Genomic DNA, 23826 nt, shown 5'->3' on the forward strand with positions numbered 1-23826 from the left:
ATGCCATCCCAGGAATTGAAATATGTTCTGGTCGATGATGTTACTAATCAATGTTCAAATTCACTATCAGGTAAATTGTTTCGATAAAAGAAAATTTTCGAAAACTTTTTCGATTCTTCATTTGAAAACTTTTCTTCCCAACAATCAATCCATGGTACTTCTTGAATATCAGTACTAAGCTTTTGCTTATTAGTGAAAATCTAAAACTTTGTTATACTTTTGATTAACTTTGGGTGTGTTCGAGTATGATATTGGTTAATTGTTTAATTATTCATTTTATTACTTTCCTCTCACCATCAACGGGTAATTAAAGGCCACCTTAATGGATTACATGCAACTGATTAAACTGAAATCTTTAATGATACATGTATCAAGTTAATTGTAGTGATTTATGTAATATTTACTTTCTTTCTGTTGATTATCTAATTTTGGTTTATTTGTTTCCATTATGATTATTATCTTTGAGTTCTGGTTTTATTATTCAACATTAACCAGAACTTTTGTTTTTGTTTCATTTTGCTTCTTCATTATTATTCATTTATCATGTTTGTTATGGTTTCTAATTCATATCCTTTTGTATCATTAATGAGTAAACCATTGGTAATTTCAATTAGTAGATAACTGAATTGAATCTCGGTGAAATAATCAAAAATTAACTCAACAAGAAGATGATAAAAATCATGATAATCTGAATTTCCATCTGATTTATTCAGAATTTTTTATTTTCTTCTCATTTTTCTTGATTTTATCATGAAAGGAAACAAATACCAACATGTAAAGTTCTGGGAAATCATTATAATCACTAATTTGGTACCTTTTTTACCTGAATAAGGTTAAATTGTTACCATTAAAATCATCAAGGTAATCATGATGTTCACTGATTAACTAAACTTTGAAACTTAAAAACTTTTAAAATGATGATATTGAAAAAAACTATCGATCGATGTAAAAAAGTGATAAATATTTGAACTAAATTAATAAACTTGTGATAATGATTAATGAGACCCAGGGTGATGATTATAATTAACTTTTCATGATGACAAGTTAGGCAATCAAGTTAATCACCAAAGTGTTGCAACTTAAATCATAATTAACTTGGGGGAAAAAATCTTACAACTGATTAATAACAAATCTGATTTTCGGTTCTTATAATATTTACAATGGTGACTCTTAATTGTGATTAAATTAATTGAATGTGTTTGTTTTTTGTGTTAATTTCATAGTTTCCTTGACATTACCATGACAATATGATGATGATGATAATTGAACACAGTTGTAAATGACAGGTAATCTTGTTGTCAACCTGAATTTTTTATCATTTTTGCCTCCATGATGATTATATGGTTGTTATTGTAATAGTTTGGGTTTGAATTGAAGATAATTGAATAATTGAATAATTAACTGATTCTTGGATGATTATAAAGAGAGGAATTAGTTTAATTAATGTTTCGAGTGAGTTAATATTTGCCTAATAATGGGAAAAGACAAGAGTGAAAGGATCAACTCTCATGGTGGGAAAATTTTCCCTCCTGGTGATATATTAAAAATGGAATTGATTTTTTTTTCTTCACAGAAAAACCTGAAAACATTTCATTTCCAGAATTTTGTTCAGATTGTCTTGATTTCTCATGAGGAGACACATGAGGATTCACTGAGGGTTATGACATCAATTTACTTTAGGTTTTTCAATGTAAGATATTATCATTATCATGTTTTCATCTTGATCCTGGAATCATGATCAGAATGATGAACTTTTTTTTTCCTTTCTTACCTTTGAAAAGAAAAGAGAATTTTTTGCTCTCAATTCTGACAATTTGATCTGGAAACTGAATCGTAACTTCAAATGAGGATTTTCATGGTATTCTGGATACATGAACATTCAATTTGAGATTATATCAAAAGTGAAAAAGGACAAAATAATCTGGTCAGTTTGTTTGACCAGAATCAAAGTTTGCTCACAATTTTTACCTTCATTCCAGGGGACTTGTTATCTTCATTTGGTAACAGTTTGATTTAGTTAATTGCTGTTGACTTTTATCGCAATTTAATGATGATTAACATCCTCTTATAGTTAATTGGATTGTTAACCTTTTGTTACACTTTAATAACTTTTCACTATGATTTGCATCACGTTTTCAATGGCAAATCAAATGATCAGGTTAATTTGCTTCTGTTTAGATTAACAGTTTACTACAAAATAGAGACCAATTAAATTCCCACAACACTAATAACAATTAACATACACATGGAATTAATGTTGGATAAATTATCAATTGATTATCGATATTGATTCAATATTAATCTATAAAAAAAACTCAGTTGAAGTATTAATATTACAATTGTTGATTTTTTTTCGAGTTAATTTCATTTAATTGTTTTGTCTATCTAATCAATTCTCAATGGGACACTTTGTATTCACATGATATATACAGAATGCTCTTGCTGTTCATGTTCATGATTAAAGATTTAGTTAATTTTGATTAGTAAATTTTTTTAATTCCATAGCGATCAATTTAAGTCTGATGATGGAAAAAGTTAATTAGTTGATGAAAAGTTTACCATGATTTAGTTGATTAGATTATGTTGATTGGTTTGAATGTGGTTCCAAAATAATTCACAAATTACTTTGTAATATTATAATTGAAAGTTATTAACATTTTTTCAGCTCTTATTTGCTTGAATTATTCAATATGTTCACGCTGAATATTTCATTCCGGATTATTTAACATTTTCAAGGAGATATACTTGTCAGTTGATGATGATGATGATGATGATGATGATGATAACCATCATCATAATACTAATAATGATAATCCGTCACAACTTTGGACATGTAATAATATTAATTCAATTGAAAGGTATCTGAGTTTTCGTGTTGAAACTTTACTCAGAATAGTTAATATTCATTACTGTCCAGAACTTTTTTGTTATGATTATTACACTTAAATTGATCTCTCGTTGTTTTAATATATATAAACGATTCATCTTCTCGTTAAAGTAATGTAAACCAATTTATTTAAATCATTCCAATCAAACGGAAGCGATAAAAGCGTTTCCCTTTTTCCTTTAACATGGTAAATCATTAATTCATGGTTGAACTTGCAATAGAACCTTTTGCAGAATAACAGTAAAGTTAAATTAGATGATTGATTTGATTATTTACTTAGAGAAATATAATTTCCATTCAAAAAGAAATAGTCAAAAGGTTATTATCAATGGAGAGAAATCAACAGTTTATTTCCACTCGATGTGGATAGATGGAGACAGCGAACAGAAAAATCCTGGAATTTGTTTATCATCATTTTCGTTGGTTTATTTTCACTGTAGTTTTTAGCATTTCGAGCATTTTTTTTTTGTTTTTATCTAAATGAGTTTTCGTTCCTATTTAGATCATCAATCATTTGGTGTGTTTTTTTTTATAATCAAAATATTATAATGAAAATAAAACGATTATTCTGAATGAGTGGAAATGATTTTTGATTGGAACTTTTTTTCTTCTCTTTATTATCAAAATTGAATTGATTTTCTTTTGTTTTTCCAAGTTACAGTTGATGAAATTCTGGATAATATTTTCCATTCTCTTCTGGGCTTTTCGTGAGAGAACTTATTCTTTTTATATCTTTAAACTTTTGAACTCTGCTTTTTACATCTAACGAATAAGGAAATTGTTTTAATCTTAATGATAAAATCAATAAATTCTTGAAAGAAAAGGTTCTTATCCAAAATCTGAAGATAATTCAGGTTATTCGATATTCAATCTATAAAAAACTGATAACCAAAGTGCCAAACAAATTCTGTCAAACTAGTTAACCAACATGATGAAAAAAATGTTAATCGATAAACATTCAAAGGGATAGACAATTCTAATAGTAGAATTATATTAATTTTAAAAAAGTTCTTTTCGATATCCAAATGAATTAGAAAATAATGAAACTGATGAGAATGGATTTTACATTTTTCGATTAAATAACTAATTTCAGTCAAATGTATTCAGAATATCAAATCTAAATGAATTCCTGGTATCATGATAAATCCAAAGAACATTATATTCGTAATGGAATTCCGTATTTTTCCAACTCAGAACATAATGATTGAGGTAAAAAAGAAGAGAAAAAAGTTCTCCCAAAGTAAATTATTCTCAATTCCAAGCATCCATTATCTCTGCCACTTTCATGGTGGAAATTTTTTCAATCCAGAATAATAATAATACTACTTTGAAAATGACGAACTCATCCAAATATGAATTCAACCTCATGGACAGAAAATGATTATCAATATAATAGTAAGAAATTAATTTCCTATGTTAATGTCGGCACCAAAATTTGACACTGATTTCTGTCAATTTTTGTCGATTGAATTTCAAGTGAATATATTTTTTTCTGTCAACTTTTCATTCTCCTTTCAGTAATGTTCCAAATCCTTCATGAACCTTTCAATAAGTCCATTGAAATTCAACTAATATTATCAAGAGACCTTTTTACTTGTTCGACAATATCATAGATTATCAATTTATTGATTGTAACTATTTTTAAAACAAATACTACGAAACAATTTATGATGTAATGCTACAGGAAATTTCACCAGAATGAGGTTAAAAAGACTGAAAAGTTTCAGTGCTAATTTGTTGTTTTCCATTAATTCTGAGATCCAAGTCATGGGTGTATTTTGTTCAGTAAAGAAGCTTACATGATAGAGATCATCATGGTGGAAAAAAATAAAGTAAAGTAATAGAAAGAAAGTTAAAAGAATTGCAATTGAGAAAAATAATTCCATCATTTTCAGAAGTCGATTCCATGATTAAGCCAATTGAAGGGAGTTAAAAATCAATATCCAACTATCGTGTTGTTGTTTTCTGATATTCACTAAGTTTCACTGACCAAGAGAACTAGAAAAAGGAACCATTTAGTTTTATCATCTCATTGAAATAAAATTGATTGTTGGTCAAGACCTTATAATAAATTATCGAAACAATCAAACGATTGACAATCTAAATGTTATATATTAGTTTCCGTTCTTTCATGGTTATCATTTAAATCATCATGACTTTTTTACTTCATCTTTTATCATTCCGTTTCTCTCCTCTTATTGTTGCCAATATATAAATGATTTCCAATAGTTTTCCATGTTAATGGCGAAAAAAAAATTCTTTTTCAGATAAAAAGTGAATATAATATAAGTGAAAGTAGGAATCAACTGCGAAGCCCATGGAATGTTCAGAAAAAGAGACTCTCTCTCTCTCTCTCTCTCTCTCTCTCATCTGCTTCCATCTCTCTCACTCCTCTTTGACTTTTCTCTCTCTCTTTTCTCTTCTTTCGATTTCCTTTTCCAACTTAACGTTCGTGTTTGATTCTATCTTCTCTACGCTCTTGCGTGAAAATCGTACTAACGATCGATAATATTTTAGTACAAAATATTTCTCATCCTCATCCACCCTCATTGGAACCATGTTATCACTCTCAGCTGAATCTTCCAACTCTTTTTTTCCTCAGTAAAGTAGAAAAGGTTTACCATTATCATCCTGATTCTCTCCTTTCATTTCATCTTCATCATTTTCATCCCGAATTCTATTTTATTAATATTTTGCTCGATTCTCTCTTTTTTCCATCATCTATCTCATCATCTCATCTCTTCTTGTATAACTTCATATCTGTGAATTTTTGTTATTAGAATTGTTTTCATTCTGTTTCCAACATCATGTTATCCCAATCATCATTATCTTCATCATCTAATTACCCTTGGCTCATAGTTCCAATAAAATAGTGCTAATAATTAATTATAATTGATACTCATCTTCTTCTCATCAGTTAAACTTTGTTTATATTCATAAGAAATTGAAAGATGATGAGAGAGAAAAATATTCAATTGTTCATCTTTCTCATCTCCATGAACCACAACATGAGACACACATGACATTGTGTTGAAATTGAGCCTTTTATATCATCCTGATTATCGTTAAATTGTCACTTCATTTGATTTAAATAATTGATGAACACAAATGAACCAATCTGATGGTCACTTTGAATAGTAAATTGGTCATGTTAATAATAATCAGTGTCCATTATCAAAATAATCAGCTCTTTATGGATCAATCATCATTATCATCTTGACATCTAATCTGATCAATTGTAGAATCAAATATAATGATTGTTTCCAATCAAAGTTAATTTTTGTGTCCAAAAAATCAATTGTTTGTCAATTTGAATCTTCCAAGATAATGATTAGTTTACTTACAAGTTTTCTAATCATAATTGTCTTCCAATAAACAATCAATCACTTGGACTAATTGTTTCTCTGTGTAAATTAACCCATCACAATAACTATTCACTTCCAATATTAGTTTATTTAATTGCTGAAATTAGACAACAATCATCTTAATCAATCGATCAATCAAATCATGTTTACTTACGGATTAGCTCACCTTGAATGTCAAAGTAAGATTATCAACATTTTAATTTAACTTAACCACAATTAAGACTCAATTAGTGTGTTTAAATTGTTGAACACAATCAACGAATTGAATGAAATTCATTCTTCAAATTTGTTTGATAAATTTCAAGCGATTTCATGATAACTAACTGACTAATTGCTGGTAGAAGATTAATTGTTATGATTAGTTTTAATTCAACAAATATCATAACACAAATTATTAATCTCGTTTGTTTGTCTCGTTATAATTGTGAATTGTTTATGGAGTACAATCAACTGAATTAAGTAAACACTGAATTTATTATAATCATTATCAATGATATACTATCATGATTATCATACGATAACAATACAAATGTAATATATTATCATGTTTGATTAGAAATGGAAATGATTTATTCTGAGTCTCATTTGTAATCAGATCTGAGAATCAGATTAGTCTTGGAAACAAATTGCTGACCAATAATTGGTAACGATAAATCATTATTGATATAATCGCTTTTCCATCGTGAAAATTAATGATTGATTATCGTTATTAATCAGATAGAAATTAATTATTGGTTGGAAAAGTGAACAATCTTCATCAGTTCATATTAATAATTAAATGGAAAAAATTTTGGAAAAAGTTTTCATATTGAACTTTTTTTTCTTAATAATGTAAATTGAATCAAAAATCTGATGAAAATTGAACAATCTAATTGTTAATATTATACAATATGAATTGTGAATTGTTTAGTTAATATCATATGAGGTTATTATTGTCACTTTCAATTCCCGATTGTGGATTCAAAATTCAACCAGAATGTCAAGGTTATTATCTGATGAGATTATTTTTCATGATAAAGTTTTTCTCAATTCATTTCAACCTTGGCAAACAATTTAATTTAACTGTCACTTTTTGCTAAATTAAATTATATTGTAGTTTGTAAAGTAAACATTCAAGGAAAAGTGTTAATTGTTGTTTCTTAATTTTTAATCTCATTAGGTGATCATAATTCAACTACGGAAGAGGAAGCGAATGATAATCCCAATAAGTGTTCAAATCGAGCTCGAAAATGGAGTCGAGGAATATTATTAACCTTGATCATATCGTTTTCATGGGTTGGCACTTTTCACCTGATTCGACTTTGTTATGAACGAGGATCGGCACGAAGTGCGACCATTACCAGCACCCATCCCAGCAATACTGATAATCACAATCGTCTAGTTAATCACCTTAATAATGAAACTGCAACAATTAGTCCTTCCAAAGAAAGTGATAAGGTAAAAGTTTCATTTTTTTTACTGATTGTTTGTTGATAATTGACAGAAATTTATTCTTCTTGTTAATAATAAGAGTTTTTCTTGTTTCAAGTTCCCAATTTAAATGATTACATGCAAATGGAAACACAGAAAAGAGATACAATTAAGTAGAGAGAGAGAGAGAGGAAACGATTCCATGAAAAGTTCAGTCAGATTCAGGGCAATGTGAGTGTTTGCTATTGATTATCATTGATTCTGAATTAAAGTGGATCGATAATTCAGGTTTAACTGATTTACCATCACTTGAGATGATAAACTTTATGAATATAAGATTTTCTTTCTCATGAAGCTCATAAAAATACACCAAGAACGTCACCATAATAACAGAATGATTAACTTAACCATTCCATGATTTTTAACGATTATTTCATGATAATATGAGAAGATTTTCGTTTCAAATCAATAGATGAGATGACAATATCCCTTTGATAGAAATACAAGTTTTATCTGATCAATTTTGTTTCGAATTTGATTTTGTGATTACAGTTACAATTAGCACGGAATAAAAATGTTAATCCAATTGAATCGACGTTCGATGCTCCGTTTTTCATGGCCTGGTACGCGTCTCTCTGGAACGTACTTTTCCTACCGATATTTGCTTCATTCAAAGTCTGTTGTTTCAATAAAGATAAAACATCAACCAAGAAGATGATTGTGTAAGTTGAAAGGTTCAATTCGATTAACTGATTGTTGGCTAATTGTTTGTGTTCTATGGGTTCATTAATGTTTTTCTTTATATTAATTCAGTGAATCTATTCAACAATTCATGGAAAGAGGTTTTCTTTATTACAATTTTTCACTCGATGTGGCTTATTCTGTATTCTATGGATTCTATCTAATTATCTTCTAATTTATACCATTCGAAAATTGGACACTACGGTTGTCGTGGCTCTTTTTGCTTGTTCCGTTTCCTTTGTCTATTTACTTTCATGGGTTGTACTTCATCAGCAGTTTGTTGGAATCAGGGTAAGTTTCAATTTCTCTTAATTTTCATCTAATCATCAAGAGTTAATTGTCTATCGTCACTTTGTTCATGATCAGATCGTTGGGTTCATACTTTGTAACACTGGAACTGCCTTGTTGGCTTATATGGATGGTGTTAACCGAACGACTCTTTCCAATGTTTTAATTGCGATGATTGCTTGTTGTGCTGCAGCAATTTACAAGGTAATTAATTGTTAGTTCGATTATTATCTGGGTACAATTGATTGATTGTTTCATTTTCTTTCGGAAGGTTTTTTACAAACGAACCTTAGGTTATACCACTTTCGCTCAAACTTCACTATTTTTCACTCTGGTGGGTTTTATGAATGCCTTTCTTATCTGGCCCATGGTATTGTTGCTTTATTTCACTGGGGCGGAAGTGATGTCCTGGTCACAAATTCCCTGGCTTCCGCTTTCAGGGGCAGCAGCCTTAAGTTTAAATGCTAACCTATTGGGAAGCTTTGGTCTCTGTTGGACTTATGAAATGTTTCTCACCCTCGGGCTTTTATTTGCAATACCTTTTTCAGCTGGTAAGTGGCCAAAGATCATCATAATTAACCAATTATCTATTGGTTATCATTGATTAATTTGATAGTTTCCATGGTGAAATCCAATCATGAACAACTCATACTTTTCAACATTCATCTGTGATTAATATTAATATTAATATTTAGTTGTTTGGTTATCACCAAATAATCAATCATGTTAGAAAACTTAATCAATGATTTAATCAATATAAAAGTGAATCAATCAAAAAAACATTATGATACAATAATCATAATCCGATTGATGAATTAATGATTAACCAATAATAATAATCGGATAAATAATATGAGTAATTCATCATGAAAAACAATGATGATGAAAATAAAAAGTATTTCAAGTTATAATTGATTGGAAATGAATTGAATCTATTATATGAATTAATGATTGGTGTTAATTGTTTGCTGTTTCAGTGATCGATGCTACAATTTACAAGGTCAGTTTCAAGGAGATGAAACTTGGAGGTATCTTGTTAATTATGTTTGGTTTTATAATTGTCTTATTACCCGACAATTGGAATCAATATTTGGCCAATATACTGAGGTCACGATTAGCTAAATGGAAACGAAATGAACAATTGAAAAAAAACGGATCAAGGGTCCAGGATACAACGACGGCTCAACTGTCACGACTAAGAACACCGAGCGGAAGAGTCAAATGATGATGATTAAAGGTAATAATAGTGATTACAATCAATCAGCTGCTAATGGTAAACGATTATCATCTTCATCATCGACATCGTCAACAATCAAATTACCTTATCATTGATTGTTACGGAAGCCGAAACGGACTATCCTGAGACCCGAAAAAAAAACAACACCGATAACGAAACTTGTATACAAATGTTGTCCCTTGTTCATAATTGAATCAACATTTAATTGCTGAATCAAATTTAAATCAACTCGCAATAATCAATCATTTTTGGTAATCATCACATGGAATCAATGACACAATCAATGCTAATGCAATTTAATTTTCAATTTTTCATTATTTTGCTCATTGATTGTCATTAACAATCTAATCCTGTTGGCACAATTAACTAATTTTATTTTCTATTTTGTTTTGTTATTATCCCCAATTGTTATCAATTGATTACCTATTATGTTAGTTAATTGATTGTAATCAATTTCGGTTTATTTAATATTATGGTTTTGTGTTTTAGTTACAATCAATAAATTGTGGTTTATTGTTATTATTAATATAATATTATAAGTTTAATTGGTAGTACTCTTGACAATCACAATTAGATTGTTATAAAATAAATTTGCTATTGGTTAATTGTTACAAATATTTATTTTTCTGCTCTTTGCTTAATTGCAAATGATTAATTAATTATAAATATATCACTGATGGCAATCAAATAATATTAATTATAATTGTATTTACCTTTTTGTTTCTTAAATTTGATTAAATTAAGTTTTCTTACCACAATTAGTAGTATTGTAAGAATCAACTAAAAGTCAAAGTGTATTTATATTAATTATTATGATTATATAATAATAATTAATTGTTATTAGAAGTGGTTAATAATAATAACCAATAACTGCTCATTTTTAAATTGCTACAATCCTGTGATTAAATTATGATTAAAATCTAATTATATGATTACAATCGAGAATCATTTTATTTGAGAAACTTTTTCTCTTTAAGTGGAAACAAAAATATAAACCAAACAATTAGTTAATTGCATGGAAATGTTTAAATTTATCGTAAAAGGTGAAAGAGAAATTAAACTTAATTAAGATCTGTTTGTGATTAATTCCATCCAAGGCAAGTAATTGATTAGATTGTTACTGAGATTGTTAATGAATTAGATTTTTGGAAAATTTTTAGTTTTAAAAAGTAGTGAGATTGTGAATCTCTGTTAAATAGTCATTAGTTAATTAGTGTTTTAAAAGATTAGTTGAGACAATTTAATCTTCATTAAGTGCAGATTATAATTAATGAAGGAGAAAAAAACGTTCAAATAGTTAATTGGATAGTTACCCCCAGTTGAGAATTGATATAAAGGTAAAGATAATCAGTTAATTCCAGAGTTTTTTTAGATTAGATTCATTCAACAAAATCTACTCCGACTTGTTTGAGAATCTCATCACTAATTTCACGAATGGTTAATATATCGTCGAGTGGTAAAATTGGACTTTCGGTTAGACCTTTGACCAAACATTCGTGGACATGTTGAGCTTCAAAGGTCAAAAGCCGCTGTTGGCGAAATTGTAACTTGCAACAGTTTCGGGAACTTGGAATTCAAAGTTTTCCTCCGTGGAAAGATTTTCACCAGTTAACATGACCACTTTTGTTGGACACCAGAAAGGAGATAATATTTTCAGAATTCCTTTGGTACCAATAATGTGAGCTTCATTGGACATTTGTCCTCGAATAGTATTGGACATAGAGGCTACTTGACCATCAGAATATTTGAAAGCAACGGAGATTGACTCATCGATACCTATCAATGGAAATGGATTCAATTGAATATTAATTGTTTCTTTTAAATTGTAGAAATATTGAGAGAAATAGTTGACAAACTGACCATCTTCATTGAGATGTCCGGTTGCCATTATTTGTGTTGGTTTCTTGTTACCAATACACATTTGGATGACATTAATTGTGTAAACACCGAGATCAAGAACGGTTCCACCACCAGAAGCTTTTTTGGTTAACCTTTCAACTTTGGTTAAATCATAGCCAAAAGTTGCATTGACCGAGACAATATCACCAATCGCCTTTGATTTAATTTTATCCATAACTAAAGCATAGGCAGGATTAAATCGAGACCAAATTGCTTCCATTAAGAACAAATTTTTGGATTTAGCGAGAGCGATCAACTCTTTCGTTCCTTTCACAGTCATGGTGATTGATTTTTCCATGAGAACATGTTTACCAGCCTCTAGCATGAGTCTTCCAGTCCACAAATGATGGGACATAACAGTTCCTATGTAAACAACCTGGACTTCAGGATCTTTGGCAAGCTCTTCATAGGAACCATAAGCTCGGGCGATATTGTGAGTGGAAGCAAATTTCTTGGCATCTTCAAGGTTACGAGCAGCAACAGCAACTACCTGTTAAAATCAACAAGATAATCAAATTAAAAGGTAATCGTCAAAATTTCCATGGCCACTTTTCCTAAAGACTTTACCTGATGTTCCTTTGGGTTTAAACTACGGACACAAACGGTAAAATCGTGAGAGATTAAACCAGCGCTTAAGATTCCCCACTTGGTGGTCATTTTGTTTAATCGGAAAGAAGAAGAAAAAAAATTAGAAACAATTTAATCTCACAGGTTAAGACTTCAACTGATTCTCAGAGAGCAGAGAATAATCTTCACTCTTAAATACATGGAGATAATGATAACGAATCTAAGATATTCCAGAATCTACCAAACAGGTGGTTGGAATGATTAGTTAATCAAAAAAGTTAATTGTCTACAAAACAAGCGACACGTCGATGAATCGATAAAAAGTATCGATGACGTTACCATGGAAACGATGATTTCTCATCACATGTTAACTTGTATCACGTTTTTAACTCAAATTATTTTTTATTTTCGTCTCTCAAATTAATCAATTTTTCATTCGTTTCTAATTAATTGTTGATTATTTTTGTTCAGTTTTTCTAATTCTTAAATTGGCTGTTGAAGTTTTGTATAATTTCTTCCTCTTCTTTTTCATATTCTTTTTGGTTTTCTTTCTCTTTTCTTTTCTTTTCCTCCAATGGCCTCTTTTGGAGATGTTGCAACTATAAGAACTTTCATTGATCCATTTACCTTTGTATCTCCATGTGTTACACCTTATGGATCAGATAAAATAATTCTCAGTGAAAGTAAACATCTTGCTGTTCTTTACGATCTAAACACTTGCCTGCCCACTAAATGTTGGACTTTCTCAGAATTAGATCCACTGGTTTCGCCCTTTATATATGACCACGTGAATGAGAAATTTATTGCTGTTAAACAGTTGAAAGTAGCTTTGTTTAAATGTGATTCGGAAGATGATCTTATCCAGATTAAATTGGGAAAGTTGGTTCACTGTTTGATTACCAATCCTATTAAAGAGTCTTTGGTACTATTTAAAAATGGTTATATTCGACCCTTGAGCTGGGTGATTGGTGACAAAGGTAAAACCACTGGACCAGATATCATTCCAAAGAATGAGGAGATTCTTAAAACTATCATCAATCAATTCAGTCCGGAATTTTCTTGGGTTGCACTTTTAACCAAAACCCAAAACTGTTTCAATAAGCTCTATATGATTAAGGCCAATTTAGCTGAAGAAAAAGGTGAATTGGAGGCCAAGTATACTGTTAAACAACAGTACAAATGTCTTACTATGAGGAAAAATGGTCAACCAATTGGTTTAACTGAAACTGGACAAATTAATCTTCTATTGGTAGAAGGAGAACAACAATTGGTAAGAATTTTTTTCCACGCTAATTATTGAGATCATCAAATTAATCACATCTCTCTCTCTCTCTCTCTCTCTCTCTCTCTCTCACTCACTCACAGATAACTCTTTACAATTGTTCAGTGGTTAGTGCCTTATGTTTACCGGAAGAAGACACTTTAGCTGTTGTCGTAAAAGAAGACCAATCATATACACTGAAGATAATCAACCTTAAATATAAGGTGATCACCAGCCAGCTTTCCCTTGAAATTGAACCACTTGCTGATTTCATATCACAATCAAATGGCAATATTTTCATCGCCAGTCGTAAAGCAATGTTGTCCATTCAATATGAGATCAAACCGGCATCATTGGCCAGTGTGATGGGCAAAAATTTACTTGCCAGAGAATCAACAACCTTAAACATAACCTCAACCACCAGTCCTCTCAAAAGAAAAGCTTCTTCTTCACCAGATCACATTTTCCTCGATTCATCAACCGACATCAAATTAACATCATCATCATTGAATGAAAATATTTCTCTCAATGATCTAAAAAAGCTATTACCCAAATCTGGTGAACTATTATCCGAAAAGGCCATTTTTTCCGCTTTAGCAACTATTCTTAAGTCAAAGTGTTTCTCACCATTGGATGATTCGTCCAAGCAAATATTAGATACAATTATCTCTCGACCATTTAATCATCAATTTATGGTAAACGTTGTTAAATCAGCAAACCTTACGGTCGATCAATTTATTCAAATAAGTGATATTCTAATTGAAATGCTTTCTATTGATAATGGTTATATTATCGATTGGTTAATCGTTATACTGGATGCGTGTTTAAAATTGTTACTATTCACAAGGACTGATGTGATTAAAAATACTCTTAAAAAATTAGGAAATAAATTACAATTAATGGACGAATCATTGGAAAAATGTCAAACAATATCAAATCTATTAGATGATCTATTAACATCTAAGACGAAATTATCTATCAATCAAATGTATAATGGTGTAAAACATGATAAATATTGTATCGAGATTCTTGAATTATAAATATAAATTTTTCATTTTCATTAATCTAATTAATCAAATCTCAACTTTTCTTCCACTTTGGCTTAATGGAAAATTAAATCATGGAGAGTGCAATGATTAACAGATAGTTTTGACAAGTGGTTTATTATTATTTAGATGTTTAGTTTAATAATTAATTAAGCAACCAACTCATAAGCTAATGGAGATAAACTGACAGGCTTGTTTACACGAGTGACCCTAACAAAATGTCCTTCTCTGGGTCCAATCGGTTGTCGCTTAAGGTTTGGTCGTTTAACTCCTTTTTCCTTGGCGAACTTTTTGAGTTCCTCGTTTTCCTTAACACGTGTTAGAAAATCTTGTCGACACTTGGAATGAGAAACATGTTCAATCCTAATGTTAATCTTTTTAGGGATAATTCGATTGCGAACTCGCTTGTTAACAACCACACCAAGAGCATGTTGAGTTACATTGAAAACACGTCCAGTTTTCCCATGGTAAAATTTGAAAGGCATTCCCTTGTGGAAAGCACCATTACCTTTGATATCGACAATGTCACCTCGCTTGTAAACCTTCAAAAAGGTTGAAAGATGTTCAGCTCCTCGCCTTCTGAATTTACGGGCAAAAGTGTACCTGGTACCACGGCGATAACCCTTAGTGTTAGTCATCTATAAAGAAGAGAAGAAAAAATATCCAATAGAACAAAAATTAAACACAAAGAACAAAAAACAACCAAACAAAGTGATTAACCTGCTGATAGAAATTAAATCACAACTAAAACTCACCTTTGAATTTAATCAATTATTAAATTAACAGTAATTAAAACAAAACACAATTTGTTAAGCCAGAAAATGTAAAGTAACAAAAACACAAAATCCAATCGGAAACGGAAAAGAATAAAATGGAAAAAGTTAATTCTCTCAACTATAGATGTCGCTATGAGTCGAATTTTTGGAGAAAAATTAATTCAAATTTTTAATTCTCGATAAATGAAGATGAATATTGATTGTTAATCAACAGTTAAATTTCTACTTTAATTACATGAAATATTTGATTATCTTCTAATTACAATGATTAGATGACTCTCTGTGTGGGCCATCAACTTATTCTTTCAATGTTTTCGTCCATTTGTCATCTAGACTGTTTTCCTTTTAAATCCAATCAAATTAACCGAAGCCTTAATTTTTTCTGATAATTTCAATTCTAGTCATAAGAATAATCAAATTTTCTTGAGTATTAATTATTATCATTTTGATGTTACGAGATTAAGCTTTGGATCTTTGTCTCATCAAATGAAACACGTTAATCTTATTTTCAACTTAAATGTATAACTAATTCAATTTTATTTACTCTCGTTTAAAAAGTAAACCAGAGTTAAACAGTTAAAAGCACTTTTAGTGAGAGATTAAATCTAATCATGATTGATTAGAACCATTTGAGAATCGATCAACTTTTAACAGCCAGTGACTGGATCACTATATGATCAACTGAGTTGTCGAGCTTTCGACTGATACTTCAGAAAGCTCACTAACTCGCTTGCATCGGCTAAGCTTCGGAGTCCATTTTATTTGGTGATCTTTCTTCGAGCCCATTTCAGATCGGTAATTTATTCAAGAAAAATGTCTCACTTCTGATGAAAGTTTTAATTCCACTTTCTTTTTTTTGAATACTTATGAAAGTTTAAAATCTCATCCCGAAATAAATGGCGAAACTTTAATCCAATTCAATGTTGTTGAAAAGCATCTTCACCGGTCAATTGATGTGCCCATAGATTGGGAAATGGTCAAGGAAGATCTTAAGATAGTGGTTCATCAATCATACAATCAAATTCTATCGAAAGTCAGGAGGTTTGTTCTGGTGATCGGCTTTTTCAAAGTCGATGTTCAATTGAAAATTTAAATTTGAATTTACTCTCGATGTTTTCATTTCTTTTTCCAGATACTAGATGGAGACACTTGTTCGAATTAAATGTACAGTCAGACCTCTCATATTTTAACACTTTCATTTATTTGTAACACCCTGGTGGGTGCAATGATTTAACATTCTAACTACAGTTTATGTGCTGTAGCTCCTCCTGGGGAGGAAAGTTGTTCCAGACAACTTCAGGGAGGTAATTACAATAGATTTGGTTTACAAATTATTAGGTAAAAACAAAAGAAAATTTACAAATTATATTAATTGACTGGTGGTTAGTTTGATTGTCCAAAGGTCCAATTTGATGATTGTAAATAAGTACCAAGGGTTGAGGTGGAAGTGGAGATGAGGTCCAAATAAGTTTAACTCATTAGGTATGATACAAAGAAAGGGAGAAAATAAAATTAGAATTTAAATCTTTTAAGATGTGAAAACAATTATTTTGATTATAAATGTTTTAATCAATTTGTTTAACTGTATTTAAAGTATAAAGTTTAAAGTATAAAGTTTAAAGTATGAGTTAGAGAAAAGAAAGTTGTATCAAATTACCAACAAAACTTACCAAGAGAACAAAAATGGTTGAAGTTATTACGACGCAATAAGAGTCTCAGTTTTAAGAGTAACAAAAAACAACTGAAGTAACTGTTGAACTATCGTGATTTCGGTACCAACTTGATCCGTGTGACAAGATAAACAATAATAACATGAAATTAAATTTTAAATTCACAGGTAGAGTTAATTAAATTAAAGTTTATCAGGAGCGATAAAAAATTTCATATTTTAACAAAATCGCTCCATCTATTGGGTTTTAGGTTTGTCCTCAATCTTTTTCCATGGGAAATTAAATAACACATATTCTCAATCAATTTCAGCCAATCACATCTCTTCATAGACTAGTGACATCTACTGGATTTACCTACCCGTTTTGTTAAAATATGAGAGGTCTGACTGTAGTATCTCTTAGTTACTTTTTGTTTGTTTATTTGATTCCTTTGGATGCCAGGATATTACTCATCACCTGAGTTAATATTTGATCATTTTGTATGTTACAAACCATCTTAATCGTTAATTTTATTGTGTTAAATCAATTAATTAATTACAATGATCAGAAGACTCTCTGTGTCTAGTTGGCCATCAACTCATTCTTTCAATGTTTCCGTCCATTTTCATCTAGACTGTTTTCCTTATAAATCCAATATTGACCAATGTAATTAACCAAAGCCTTAATTTTTTTTTTCTGACAATTTCAATTCTAGTTACAAGAATTATCAACTTCAGTATTAATCATTATCCCTTTTGCTGTTACGAAATTAAGCTTTGGATCTTTGTCTCTCATCAAATGAAACACGTTAATCTTATTTTCAACTTACATGTATAACTAATTCAATTTTATTTACTCTCGTTCAAAAAAGTAAACTAGAGAAATGTCATCTTTACATTTGAAACAGTTAAAAGCTCTTTTCGTGAAAGATTGGCTCATCCGTCGAAGACACTGGGTTTTAACAATATTGGAGTTGTTTTTGCCTCTATTGTTAACATGTATTATGCTAAGCAGCTTAAAATCTACTCAGCTAAATGAAAATTCAACCCAAGAAATCAAAGTGGTTCCTCAAGTAGCGTCAACTGTCAGTCCCACCGAGGCCAAATTTCTTTGCCGTTTAGTTGGAGATATAGCTTTGTTTACTCCTGAAAGATCAGATATTATAGAGTTTATGAATAACCTCGCCAGCACTTGTGAGATTAAAGTTCGGTCATATCCTGATGAAAATACGATAATAGAGCTTTTAAAAAGGGGAGAGTTGTTCAATACGTTAATTGGTGTTTCATTTCATTCTTTCGATGCTGATTTACGGAGAGCCAATTACTCAATCATCTCACCTAGTCTTGGTTACGATGAACCTTGGAGTGACTCATACCAACCAATTTCCGACTTCTTTTCATTACAAGCAGCGATCAACCTTTTGATGGCTTCAGTTACTCCAATTGAATTCAACTACACCAAAGAATTATTACCCGAGAATATTTCTACAATTGAACCTCCACAATCACAATCTGAGTTGGCCAAATTATCAAACATCGACTTTTTTGTAACTTTTACGTTCATAGAATTCATGTTCTTATTCACGGTCGCAATCATGATCCGTCATATTGTCAAAGAAAAGTCAACAAATTCGAAAGAGTTTCTTCTCATCATGGGAATGAGTAATAACGTATATTGGATATCACATTTCATCAATTATTTTACAATTTCTATTTTTCATGGTATCACAATCACGTCAGCATTTTACTTTTCCGATGTGCATCCTTTCGGTAATTGGACACCAAGCCTATTCTTTATATTTTACTTGATGACCAGTATTTCTGTGATTTTGTCAACCTTTGTCCTTTCGACCGTAATCAATAGACCAGTTATCGCTGTTTTAGTCGCAATTGTACTAAGATCTTTGTTGGGTTATATCGCTGTCAGTATGAATTCATCAGTTTCGTCTTTTCTTCTAGTATCGGTCAGAACATGGTCTTGTTTACTTCCTGACGGTGGATTATATTATTCATTGCAAGACTTAGCTATTCTAGGAAATTCTAACAGGTCGGCCTGGAACCACTTGTTAACTCAAATCAAAGGCTCTATTCCATTGGGTTATGTTTTCCTCCTCATGTTAATCTCCTGGTTCATTTATGGATTTTTGACTTGGTATCTTGATGCAGTTTTTCCCTGGCAACCAGGAATTCATAAGCCCTGGTATTTCATTTTCAATAAATTCTTGAATAATAACACAGATGAAACTAAAATAATCGATATTGAAGCTCGAAATCAATCTGGTCTTCATGAATCCATGTCATTTCGATCTGAAGCAAATATTAGATGTATAAATCTCCACCGTTCGTTTGGTTCTTTGGGTTTTAGATCAATGGTTGTTAACGGAATCAACTTAGAGATAATGAAAGGTCAAATAACAGTATTACTGGGTCATAATGGTGCCGGTAAAACCACTACAATGAATATGATTACCGGTATTTTACCTCCTACGTCTGGGACTGTTTTAATAAATGGAATCGATATTCGTAAACATGTGATTGCTGCTCGACGAGCTCTTGCTTTATGTCCACAAACATCATTATTTTTCGAGGAATTGACTGTCACTGAGAATTTAAATCTTTGTGCTGGACTCAGAGGATTAGAAGAACCTGTTAAACGCCAATTGATTCCCCTCAACATTTCTCGAGTTAATTTACAAGAAAAAACAAACACTTTAGCATGTAAGCTCTCAGGTGGAATGAAACGCCGACTACAATTAGCACTCGCTCTTACAACTTCTTCAGAAATTCTTATTCTCGATGAACCGACTTCGGGTCTTGATCCAGAATCACGAAGACAAATTTGGAATCTCTTGTTGGAAATGAGAAAGAATCTCACCATTTTATTAACTACTCATTTCATGGAAGAAGCCGATGCTCTCGGTGATCGTATTATTATCATGGACTCAGGTCAAATCAAATGTTCAGGGAGTCCAATGTTCCTTAAAAATAAACTGGGTGCTGGTTATTTATTGAGAATCGCTAAGAACTCAGACACTTTCGATTTCGAGAACACAAATACTCTAATCAAATCCTTCTTTCCAAACTGTGCAATAATTAATGATACAAATGAAGAAATTGTCATTCGATTAGCTAATGAAGACTCTCGACAAATTCCTGCAAGTAATTTACCGGATCTTTGTGATCAGCTGGATGAGGACAAAGAATCTCTCGGAATAATAACCTATGGTATTGATGTTTCGACCCTGGAAGATGTTTTTCTACGAGTTTCTATGGCAAACAACGATCTAAATCCAATCAACATTAGTACTGACGATTCAATGTTCAACGTCGATCAAATTTTTGCGTACAATGCTCTCAGTGGATGGGCCTTGACACTTCAGCGTTTCAAAGGACTAGTTTACAAACGTTATCATCACGTCAAAAGACACAAAAAGACTCTAATTTTCACTTTCCTTCTTCCAATCTTGGGCTTTTGCTTCACTTTCTTTTCTGTTCTAGGTGCTGTTAAGGTGTTTGATCTTGTCCATCAAGAGAAATCTGAACTCATAGAGATCAATGCTCGATCAATTTACGGAAATGTACAAAGTGTCATATTAACAGATTCAACGGAAAACCTATCCCCTTTGCTCAGAAATTACGTTGAAATAAATCGTGAAATGGGAATAGAAACAAAAATAATCAACTCATCATGGTCAAGTTTTTCGGATTATCTGACTAAAAATAATGAAGATCGAGCGACATTTCTCCGTAAATATGTGTTTGGGCTCATTGAAATCAGAGGGAATATCAAACTTTGGCATAATCCAAAAGCCGTTCTTGGTTTGCAATTATCAATCGATGCTTATAGTAATGCTCTCGTTCGTTTGAGAACAGGTCAAATTTACTCAAGAATGACCACAATTTATAAATCAGTCCCTCCGAAAAACTTTGCTGACAAAATTTTGAAAAGCACAATCGTTGTAGCCTTGGTATCGATCTTCGCTCCCTTTGGTATTTGTTTCATCGCTTCATCTTACTTTTTGTTCCCATCTGATGAATATAATTCAAAGGTAAATTGTAAGCCAACTTGTAGATCGTTTGAGTAATTCATTTTTCTTTTCCTCAGGCTGCATTAATACAAAGAATGAGTGGAATCGAAACCCTATTATTCTGGACAAGTCATTATTTTTTCGATATAATTTATCATTCAATTGTTTCCATACTAATTTTCTCGGTGATTTGTTATGTTGATCCATTTTTCTTCTGGAACCACAAATTCTTTGGTAAAGTTTCCATGTAACAATTTTCAATTTCCTTATTCTAACCAATATTTTTTTCTTCTTTAGTTGCTACACTTTCACTTCTCCTTCTGTTTGGATTTTCGTCAATTCCTTTGACCTATTTACTTACCTATTTACCAATAACTTCTGATGGAGGATTTGTATTTATCGTTGTGATTTCTCTCATCGCCTCTTTAGTCGGAACTGTTACTTTCTTCTTATTCAACTTTTTCTTTGGAGTTGCCTATTCGGAGGTTATGCTTGGATTCCTTTTTCCTCCATTTACGATGACCACAGCACTGGCTATTCTTTATTCGAAAGTAGTTCTATTTCGCCATTGTACGGAAAACAACGAAAAATGTGATACATTTCCTCTATTCGGTATTACCAGTTGTTGTAGCGATAAAGAAATCGAAATCTACTCAAACCCTTTTGATGTCGAAACCGGAGTATATTACCACACAATTATGCTCTCAATTGCTCCGTTTATCTACTTCTTTTTACTCATCATTTTGGATATGAATCTGAATCAATTGGGTTATTGGTACGAAACTTTATTGAATTTTATTCTTGGAAAAACAACTCATCCAGTTACAAGAGAAGATGATGATGTTGCAATTGAAAGAGATCGTGTTCACGATTTACTCAAGAAACCAAGTTATCCCGATTCTTTGATTGTTTATAATTTGACAAAAGATTTTCGATCTTTTCGAGCTGTTGATAATTTGAACTTTACAGTTCGACAGAAAGAATGTTTCGGTTTACTGGGAGTAAATGGAGCAGGAAAAACAACCACTTTTCGAATGTTGACTGGAGATCTTTTAGTTACTTCCGGTGATGCTTTTATTCGAAAAATTAGTCTTCGTAATGATATAAACAAGTTCCAGAAATCGATCAGTTATTGTCCACAATTCGATGCACTTTTAAATAATCTTAATCCTCGGGAAACTTTGGCTCTTTTTGCAAGACTAAGAGGTAATTACGATTTGTTTCTGATTCTTTACTTGATTTATTTCATTGTTCCGAAAATTACTAATTGTAATAACTCTCTTCTTTTGATATGACAGGTATGCCTGAGTATAAGATACGAGAAAATGTCGATTACATGATAAAATCACTCGATCTTAGTAAATTCGAATGTACATTAAATTGTCATCTAAGTGGAGGAAACAAAAGGAAACTTTCATTAGCAATCGCATCAATTGGTAAACCTGATTTAATGTTTCTCGATGAACCAACGACCGGTGTCGATCCTGTTGCTCGTCGTAAGATTTGGTCTTCGTTAGTTTATCTTCGAGACTTTAGTGGTTCATCAATTATACTAACCAGTCATTCGATGGACGAATGTGAAGCTCTTTGCTCTCGAATCGGTATAATGGCCCGAGGGAAATTACGATGCCTTGGATCAGCTCAATATTTGAAAGAGAAGTTTGGTCAAGGATTTTCTCTGTTAATTAAAATGAATCATGAAGCAATTAAAGATCCAGGGAAAGTGGAACAGATCAACTCTTATATTTCCGATAATTTCCCAAGTTGTGACCTTCGAGATAATCATCAGACTATTTTACATTATCACATAACCGATACTTCATCTCGTTGGGGAGACATGTTGAGGAAAATGGAAGCAGCAAGTCACAATTACCAATTGAAGATTATACATTAACCGGAACAACATTGGAACAAGTTTTTCTCTCATTTGCTAAGAACACATGATCATCATCTCTCAATCAGTCATCAATTATTGATCATCGTCAATCTAATAATAGAAATATTAACACTCGAATCAATTTAAATTAACTTTTCTATTAGGATTATAATTACAAATCTCTAATTATTATTATATTTATTAATCTCTCTGGCCTAGTCATATGCTGACATTTTAATTTTATAACTTTGAATTCCCAAACAAGATCAAGCCTTTAATCAATTCAATCAACATGCATTAATCAAATTCTCGTCCAAATTTTGAAATCTCATGAATTGTCCAATTCAAAGTCTCATGCGAACTCAATTATTAAAATAAAAACACTCATTTATTAATATTATCTGAAGATTGACTTAATCATTTTACATTCATTTTTCTATGTATCGATTGAGTTTAACCCTTCGAACTTTGAATCCAAATAGATTTTAATTGCTACTCATTCAGTTTCTTTGTGCGATATTTTCATCCTTATTCCAATTAACTGATACTTTGAACTTTAATTTCGCAATTTAAGTTCGAGAAAAACTAAAAACTTATTGCGGATCTAATTGATTTGATCTTATTGATGGTTCTTACCAAATGATCTTAATTTATTTATAAATTGGTTTGAGATTGTTGTTTATCATTGATGTGGACCAATAATAATCAATTACAAAATTAGTCTTAAATTGTCTCAATGAGAGTAAAATTTGATTAATGAAATTCAATTCGTTCTAATTTACTTGAGATTCATGGTG

At 31.1% G+C, this 23826-nt stretch overlaps 5 protein-coding genes across 5 annotated transcripts in view; 3 read left to right on the forward strand and 2 right to left on the reverse strand.

The window, feature by feature from the left end:
- The window catches only part of LOC128392971 (putative thiamine transporter SLC35F3), a 31107-nt gene extending 20625 nt beyond the window's left edge, over positions 1–10482 (forward strand). The window contains 7 exon segments of the mRNA XM_053353069.1: positions 7412–7689; positions 8215–8384; positions 8476–8507; positions 8510–8694; positions 8770–8895; positions 8963–9242; positions 9669–10482. Of these exon segments, the coding sequence (XP_053209044.1) occupies positions 7412–7689; positions 8215–8384; positions 8476–8507; positions 8510–8694; positions 8770–8895; positions 8963–9242; positions 9669–9916 (1319 nt within the window). The 3' untranslated portion in view covers positions 9917–10482.
- Positions 10483–11037: 555 nt separating this feature from the next.
- LOC128393067 (trans-1,2-dihydrobenzene-1,2-diol dehydrogenase-like) lies at positions 11038–12638 on the reverse strand. The gene is given in 4 exon segments (XM_053353188.1): positions 11038–11456; positions 11459–11704; positions 11789–12317; positions 12395–12638. Coding segments are annotated over 4 exon segments (1014 nt in total). The 5' UTR covers positions 12485–12638; the 3' UTR covers positions 11038–11307.
- Positions 12639–12816: 178 nt separating this feature from the next.
- Positions 12817–14724, forward strand: LOC128392981 (uncharacterized). The gene is made up of 2 exons (XM_053353080.1): positions 12817–13664; positions 13760–14724. The coding sequence occupies exons 1-2, from the start codon at positions 12969–12971 to the stop codon at positions 14693–14695; spliced, it is 1632 nt and encodes a 543-aa protein (XP_053209055.1). The 5' UTR covers positions 12817–12968; the 3' UTR covers positions 14696–14724.
- A 75-nt stretch (positions 14725–14799) lies between these two features.
- On the reverse strand, positions 14800–15611 carry LOC128393124 (60S ribosomal protein L21-like). The gene is made up of 2 exons (XM_053353254.1): positions 15457–15611; positions 14800–15339 (listed from the first exon to the last, which is right to left on the reverse strand). The coding sequence occupies exon 2, from the start codon at positions 15337–15339 to the stop codon at positions 14851–14853; it is 489 nt and encodes a 162-aa protein (XP_053209229.1). The 5' UTR covers positions 15457–15611; the 3' UTR covers positions 14800–14850.
- A 1949-nt stretch (positions 15612–17560) lies between these two features.
- On the forward strand, positions 17561–23429 carry LOC128392914 (phospholipid-transporting ATPase ABCA1-like). The gene is given in 5 exon segments (XM_053353008.1): positions 17561–21174; positions 21231–21387; positions 21451–22359; positions 22452–23006; positions 23009–23429. Coding segments are annotated over 5 exon segments (4875 nt in total). The 5' UTR covers positions 17561–18009; the 3' UTR covers positions 23098–23429.
- The last annotated feature ends 397 nt before the right edge of the window (positions 23430–23826 follow it).

Source organism: Panonychus citri, unplaced genomic scaffold, assembly GCF_014898815.1.
Source record: "Panonychus citri isolate SS breed McGregor unplaced genomic scaffold, ASM1489881v1 Contig00011, whole genome shotgun sequence".
NCBI lineage: Eukaryota > Metazoa > Arthropoda > Arachnida > Trombidiformes > Tetranychidae > Panonychus > Panonychus citri.

Excerpts from the sequence above, each read along its gene's own strand:
- LOC128392981 (XM_053353080.1), top strand. The coding sequence starts at position 12,969 with ATGGCCTCTTTTGGAGATGTTGCAACTATAAGAACTTTCATTGATCCA. Across the intron at positions 13,665-13,759 it reads TAGAAGGAGAACAACAATTG|ATAACTCTTTACAATTGTTC; the intron begins GTAAGAATTTTT and ends ACTCACTCACAG.
- LOC128393124 (XM_053353254.1), bottom strand. The coding sequence starts at position 15,339 with ATGACTAACACTAAGGGTTATCGCCGTGGTACCAGGTACACTTTTGCC.